The sequence below is a fragment of the Anoplolepis gracilipes genome, chromosome 1 (genome assembly GCF_047496725.1).
Source record: "Anoplolepis gracilipes chromosome 1, ASM4749672v1, whole genome shotgun sequence".
NCBI classification, from domain to species: domain Eukaryota; kingdom Metazoa; phylum Arthropoda; class Insecta; order Hymenoptera; family Formicidae; genus Anoplolepis; species Anoplolepis gracilipes.
In genome coordinates, this window is record NC_132970.1 from 11,284,187 (window position 1) to 11,291,961 (window position 7,775).

Sequence of the window (7,775 nt, forward strand, 5' to 3'; positions counted from 1 at the left end):
TCTAAAAGAGGTTGCTTTGCTTTTATACCAAAGTATCGCACGAGGGGAACCTTCGTGGGTTCGCGGGCCATCGGGGGTCCGCATACGCTCTCTCGTCTCCCTCCTTTTGCTGTTCCTCTCTCGTCACCCCCCCCACCCCTTTCTCTCTCTTGCTTTATCGAGTGTGTCGAGTATCACAGAAATTCCCCACGCTGGCTTCCTCCCCTTTCATCGACCTTCCTCTTGTCAGCCCGTTTATTTCGGCAAAGCCCGTTTATTAAAAACTGCAAATTATGAGAAAGAAAAAAACACGAAGAAAAAAGAAGAAAGAGGAATATATAATGAAGAAGAAATGATTTCTGTAGTCTCACGATATCCAAGATTTTTTACACAAGATTAATATATTCTCGAATTTTCGAATTAATATGTATACTTTCTTCATGTGTATCTTCTTCGTGTATTTTTCTTCGCCCACGCTTCTTGTTGCATCGACATGTTCTCACGCTATGTGGACCTACTTTAAAACATATTAACTGGTGACAGAAGGGAAGCCCCTCCAATACAGTCGAAACCAGATTCGATGAGAGAAACTTACAACACGAGGGAAACCTGTAGACATCCAGGACGACAAAAAAAGTATACGTGGGTCCTATATGATTTGCCGCACCACTTCGCCCGCGTTTACCCACCTATGATTATTATGAGAGTGTTGTGCGACTTGAATGACCATCGCGCGTGCGGGAGTCCAAGTCCACGTACGTTCCGTGCATTGACGTTGATTCGAGACGGCTAATCAAGAAAATTCTGGTCAACTGTGAGATTCCACGATGGTCATTTGCCGGTATGCAATTCACGGAATGTGAATGTTTCTAGGCTCATGAAACGAATTACAACTATATTTGATATTTCTCTTCGTTTATTCAAATAATCAGAGAAGCGCTCCAGATACTTTTAATTCAACGAGGTCGTACAGTTTCAATAGATACACGAAGCGTCGCGTGATCAATGATGAATCGCTGGCGGATGCATTTTACAACCTCTGTTAGCAACGACTGGTGACTCATCTTATCACTTCGGGTCGATTAATTCTTTGTGCTAGAAGTGGCACGATGTAGCACACGAAGAGTTAAGATACCTGGTAAACTAAAAATTTCTTTTTTTCATTCCTTTACATTATTTTCCTGACTACAATGGTGAATTGTGGAAGTACAATGGAAATTATCTTGCCATTTAATCGTCCAGTTTTGGCGATTATCGATCAAAATATATAGAGACAAAACACACGCGTTTTCTACGGAAGTTCGTAGTATCAGCGGCGATTAATTGTTGCAGGTGATCTCTCGGTCCACCTCCGAAAAATTCATCGGTAGATGATGAACACAAGATTATCCCTGGAACGAGGTCACTAACCTATTTTTAACTAGGTCGAGAGTTGAGCGATCGTTTTGGTCTCTCTTTCTCTCTCTTTTATATTATCTCCCTCTTCTTTACATCTGTCTCTCTTTCTCGTTTTCTTGCTCCTTTCCACGGTAACGACGTTCTCGATCCCGACTTCACTCGGGAAGAGATCAAGATCCCCCGGTACGCGAGAGCGAATGTCGCCTTGAGCGAAATCGCACACCTGACGCGATCTGGGTTCTTTAAAATTTCAAGCGAGATGAACAAGAATCACGCACTCTTAAACAAAAGCGAATGTCTCGCATAATTAAAAAAATAATTGACGTATTTAAACTCACATTTAGCATTGTAATTCATTCTAAAGAGAGAGAGAGAGAGAGAGAGAGAGAGAGAGAGAGAGAGAGATTACTGTCTAACTTAAATCTTTCTTTTCTTATTACAAATATTATATAAAAAAATTTAAATATGTACATATAAAAGTCAACATAAATATTCAACATATTTATCTCTCACACAAGCAATACTGTCGTGCGAACAACAATTCATCAGATACTCACTTGTCAAATCTGCAGAAGTGACAGTAATATGAAAATAATTATCGGAACTAAACGATGCTTTATAAACAGAAATGCGTCAAAATATTTTATTAATGTTTTTTACTTCAGAATCGGAGCACCAAATCATCAAGAAAATTACTGAAAGTGTCAGAGCGTTTTGATAAAGTTCTTTAAGAATAATCAAAAAATGCCGCAGGCGAAACAGAAAGAGAGATCGATGCTGGCGAATGAAGAGGACGTGGAGAACCAGGGAGTCAAACGTCGCGATGCTCCTGTGATACCAATTAGTCAGCCGCAGAGAGCAATTAAGTACAAGAGCACCAATTAAATTTCGTTGTGGCAGATATATCCATTCCGTGCAACAATGTGACCCTGACCGTGGAACGTTGAAAGTTATGAGAAAGGTAACGGTCGCTCGTTGATTGTTTCAAAATCGCAGCGCTCGGTTAGGTAGTTCAAGGTATACCAGCCAGCATCTCACAGACCAATTTGTAACGTCTGTGTATGTATGCACGTGCGATACGAATGTCTTATAATGGAAACATAGGCGGCATGTGCCGCAGATCGTAGCTCATTTTATCTGCCAAGTAGAAATGCATCTCATGAATGAAATTTATCTCATGAAATATGCACGATTGGATGCGTAATGATAGAAGATTAGAAAGTAGATGAAGTATAATGAATTTTGAATCAAGCGGCTTAACTTCTTAAGCAAGCGGTATTAAAACGAAATTTTTTTTTATTATTTCATTATTCCTTATTATTTTGTTATTTTTTTATTACTTTTTATTATTTTATTAAAATAAACATTTTTTATTATCTCTAATGTTATAAATAAATAAAGAGAACGTGAAGAGATTTAGAAAAATATTTGGAATATTTTAAGCTAAATGTCTCTGTGACTTTGCCGAAAAAAAAATATATTTATTGTATGCAAAATTGATCAAGTCATTATGCAAAATGACACGAATTGCGACGATGCAGCGATACACGCTCTTAATAATGTTTTAGGAAGTCGAGCCATCGCTAGGAAATCTAGTAACCCAGTGACTCTTAAAACTAATCATAATGTGAGAATCGCGTACCTGGATCTAGACGCCGGTAAAAGACGCGTTCGGCATGGAACTTTACGACTCTCTAATAATGAAACGACGAACAACTCGACGCTGCAATCGCGGAGAAATTCTGCTTTTGTGAGCTCGAAGAACAGCTTTATTCATCCGCTTGCACATCCGTGACAGGCAGCAGTGCCAATTTTCACGTCATTTTTTATTTCTACTCGCCACGCATCTATCATCACAGAGGGAGGAATTATTTTCTCGCTTATAAAATATTTCACAAATTTATGATTATATAAAAAATAAAAACAATTAAAATTGATTATTAAAAACAAAAAATGTATCACACAGTGAAAATTAACGTTAAAAGTATCCACATTATGTGAAAAAAATGTAAACAATCTAAATATAAAGAAAAATATTTTTTATTGAAATATAAAATAAAGAAAAAATTTTAAACTGTGCAAAATAAATTGCAAAAATTTAATTGAAAAAGAGAACTGTTTGTTGTTGTTGTTTGTAAAACTCCTTATGAATCAAGACATTCGCGCTTTTCAATCTTTATGGTATTAATATAGTTATATTATCATTCAGCACAGCTTTACCGCAAATGAAAGTAATTCCTCTTGCTCTCGAAGTAATTTCGCATCTTTTTCTTTTGTTGGCAACAATGTTGTGATTACCGTTGTTACAGAGAAATGAGTAACGAAGCATGACAATTGACTCTTTGCAGCGTATTTTCGTTTTTCTTTAAAAAGTTCTAGCTCATGTACTATTTTGTCTCTTGCAAATAATTTGTTTTTTGATGTGTTTTATTCGCGCGAGTTTGCGCACTATCTGCGCTCATTTGATGTAAATTACCTGAATAAATTATAATAATAGTACCTGTCGAAAGAGTATAATGAAGTGAAAATCAAAGATTTATTCTATCTCCCGGTTTACTCTGTCAATTTATCTCATCTTTTTTTCTTGACATATCGTCCTAGAAAACATCAGATTGACACATTTATTGTCAAAGTAAAATTCTTTTTACCGTTTTCGGTAGAATTTTAGTGCGTGGCACGTGGAGAAGAAATGCGGTATTTTGTCTCAACCTCCTTTCCAGCTATTTATTTTTCTTCTATGTGGGACTTAAGGACATCGGTCTCGAAACATTTAGTGTAGTAAACCAGTGCCTCCTCGACCCGATTGAGAATGATGTACGTGAGTTGTGACCTCTCCTCGACCTCGGGCTTGAGGAAACAACTGACTCCGGCCGGATGCACCTGAGACATGCACTTTCCCCCGCAGCCGCATGACGCGGTCGAGAGTCAGCCGGCATTTCCATCTCGTCGGCTCGATTTCGAGCCGCCGCCGACCGGATGACTCGTCCGGGGAAGCAGAACATTATACTCGCGATACATTAACGATTTCGAATTTACTCTTTATGCAATGCGGCCGCCGCGAAGAGTTTCGCTCGCGGAAAAAAAAAAGAAAAAAAATGTGTTTCGGACCTTCCTGGAAGACTGGAAAGTTGTTGCTGCCGTTACGATGATTTCTCTTTTTCGAAGCTCGACTCATGAATGATTTGCGGATTCAACATCAAGAATGAAAACATAATGAATAATACGCGAGAAGTGCTTGTTTAAACTAGAGGAATATCAGTGATCAAATCATTCATGTATCAGTTATTGAAACTTTCACTGATCAAATGAAAGAGCTCTCATTAGATTGCTTCTTAGGATTAACGATTATCGTATTATATATCATTTAGTTACGAAAATATTTTGCTACATGTATTTATTATAATCTGTAAAAAAAAAAAAACATATGTCTGTCACGTTTACAAGATGGTATTTCGCGGCGTAGGAAAAATAGGAAAGAAAGGATTTCTCAATAATTGATACATTAAAATCTTGTTTATAAATTAATATTAATGAGCATGCATATTACGAAACATACAGATTCGTAAAAATGTAACTGTGTTGCATATACATCGTATTGGACTAGATGTAATCATGATTCACCAACTGCTTCTCAAGTGAGTTCTGCTACAGATCGTGATCGTGATCGAAGCTCGCGCTAAGTTGTGATGGCAAAATGGTAATATGTAACATTGTATATCTCTCGATGATTAACACAAAGACATAATTAGCGATTTACGGCTCCGCCGATCGAACGTGTTGCGACTAGCTTCTCAGCTTAATGCGATTTCACATTTCATTTGCTCGATCTATTCGCAAACGCGTATGCGAGCAAGTATTAATATATAACTTTATGTACATTGCGCGGAAGGGTTAGACACCCTATTTACTATTTAATGATATAAATAAAAATAAATATCTTCATAATATCGCGAACAGTGGAGGATCAACAGTGAAGCTTGAGTCACTCGACCTTTGTCGGTAACTCACCCTTTTCGTCGTCCATTATTCGGTGAAAAATAAGAAGAGAAAAAAGAAAAGATATAGAAGAAAACATTAACGACTATCGTTAATGAGGATGATATCCAGAGTACGCCTGGCTGTGCGAGTAAGCGTGAGGATCTTCCCAACCGGAAGATCCGCCGTTGGCCCATCCACCGGACGCAACGGGAGCTGACCATCCACCGCTGATAGGACCAGACCATCCACCAGATGCAACGGGTCCGCTCCAACCGCTATTGTAAGAGGTAACATCGTGGTAGCTGCCTTTCTTCGCCCAGAGGGCCTTCAAACCGATAAAGGCAGAAATGGCGAGGGAAATGAGGGACGCGAAGATCGCCTTTTTCGCTATGATTGAGAGGGCAAAGTACGCGAGAGTCGCTAAAAGACCGAGCTTTACTTTTGCGGCGATCACAAGAGGTATAAGTGCTTTTATTCCTTTCTTCTTGCCTCGACCTAAAATAAGACAAGAGATTTATTATTTAATTAATTGTTTAAATAGTTGCGTAAGACATGTATAATAGCAAATTAATTTTATCATCGATTAAACATTAATGTGAAGACTCGTGTCTTCAAAATTATCAGTAATCGTAATGTCTATTAATTCTGACATTACCTTCGACAACGTCATCGACGGCCTGACGAATTTCTGGTGGCACAGACTCGCTGATGGCACGAGCCGATTCACGCATTTTTTCGAAGGCGGGGGCGAGATTGATCTGAAAGAATTGATTGAAATTAAACCACATTTATATATATATGTTAATATAACTGTACGTAAAACAGCTGTAAAATTTTTTGAAATAATTAATCGTCGTAAGCGTATTTTATTTCACTATGTGTATTTCAGTATAATTCTTGATTTACCCTAAGACTGCGACCGGTCAGGAGCTGTTCAGCTTCATCGCTAATAAAGTTCTCGAGGGTATTTTGTCTCTCCACGATATCGTTGGCAGCGTCAATTTCTTGATCGTACACGAGTCCCTTACCGGATTTGGCACTCCTGTCATCGGTATTACTTTTCACAAGGCTCACTCCGTTCACAAGCTCAAGTTTATCCTTGGCGAAGAATTCTTTAGCAGTTCTGTAGAGGGTCTTCTGCACGCAGGATATGCTGTCTTGCTTGAGGCATTCGTCGATGCTCTGTCCGGCAGTTAGGACGACCGCGGTTGTCAAAATCAACAGCTTCTTCAGCATCTGCATGACTGCGTGCGAGAAATTCCACAAAACGGGATGAAGATGAGCACTAGATCGCGGCACGACGCGTTCGATGGATCTACGTTTAGAATCTCCCTTTTCCGAAAGCCGTTCCGTGCGTAGTGAAATTTCGTGTGGTCCATCGGACAATCTCTTTAGCTTATATTTGGCGGACCCCTCCTCTACCGTCTCCACCGTTGTGACCGCCCCACTGCCTCTTTTTTTCTGTCCATTTGACGTGCGTGAATGCGTGAGCATCGCGTGCGTCGCGTATCCATTTAACCGGCACACAACCAATGTATATAGATGTGTTGGTTCAATGGACGATAGGTCTATACCTATGACGAGGTTCGACCACGCCGCCAACCGCGACGCGACCTGCGACCTACCTACGGCAGAGCAAATAGAGGCCGGGTGTATAGGAGTTGTGAGGGACAACGCCTTGAACGCTAGTAAAAACGCTTTCTTTCAATAACGTACTTCTTAAGCATACGGGACTAACTTTGCATTGCACAGGATATGCAATTTTTCATTGAATACACTTTGAATATCCGACCAAAAATGCGAGTATGTGTGGGGTAATAAAACAGAAACTTCTATCTCAAAGAACTCTAATGTTGTAACGCGGTTGGGTTGTAAATGATAGAATAAAGCACATTAACCATACGATATTTCCATTTTCATATTTATAACTGTGTGAACTGCACTTTATTTATCACTTAAATTTAACACTTTAATATAACTTGATTTTAATAATAATAAATTTAATAATACTTCTCAGAGAAATTCTATTTTAGAATAAGTGAAAATTGCAGCTGATACGATTGACTTTATATATTTTCGATAATAAAGTTTTCTTCTTCTCATAAAACAGATAATTTATTTATATGTTCCTTAAATCTTATGACATAATATAATTGGTTTAATGTAATCTTACACAGGTGTTACAAAAAAAAAAAACTATAAATTATTAATGTCCGTGAGACAGACTTATTTTTGGTCGGATTTGACAATATTTTCGCTTGTCCTGATTACTTTACATACTTCGGTATGCAAAATCTAAAAACGGATGGGACCCGAATTTCAAGAATGTGTTAAATCTCATGTAAACACACTCTCGAGAAATCGGCGTTTCAGCGATTTTAAATTCCAGCCTTAATACTAACCGACTTTGAATACATGTC

General features: G+C 38.5%; 1 protein-coding gene across 1 annotated transcript; it reads right to left on the bottom strand.

Moving 5' to 3' along the window:
- Nucleotides 1-4,885: 4,885 nt before the first annotated feature.
- On the bottom strand, nt 4,886-6,715 carry Osi6 (DUF1676 domain-containing protein Osi6). The gene is made up of 3 exons (XM_072893736.1): nt 6,262-6,715; nt 6,011-6,113; nt 4,886-5,850 (listed from the first exon to the last, which is right to left on the bottom strand). Exons 1-3 carry the CDS (start codon nt 6,595-6,597, stop codon nt 5,465-5,467), a joined length of 825 nt encoding a protein of 274 aa, XP_072749837.1. The 5' UTR covers nt 6,598-6,715; the 3' UTR covers nt 4,886-5,464.
- Nucleotides 6,716-7,775: the final 1,060 nt, after the last annotated feature.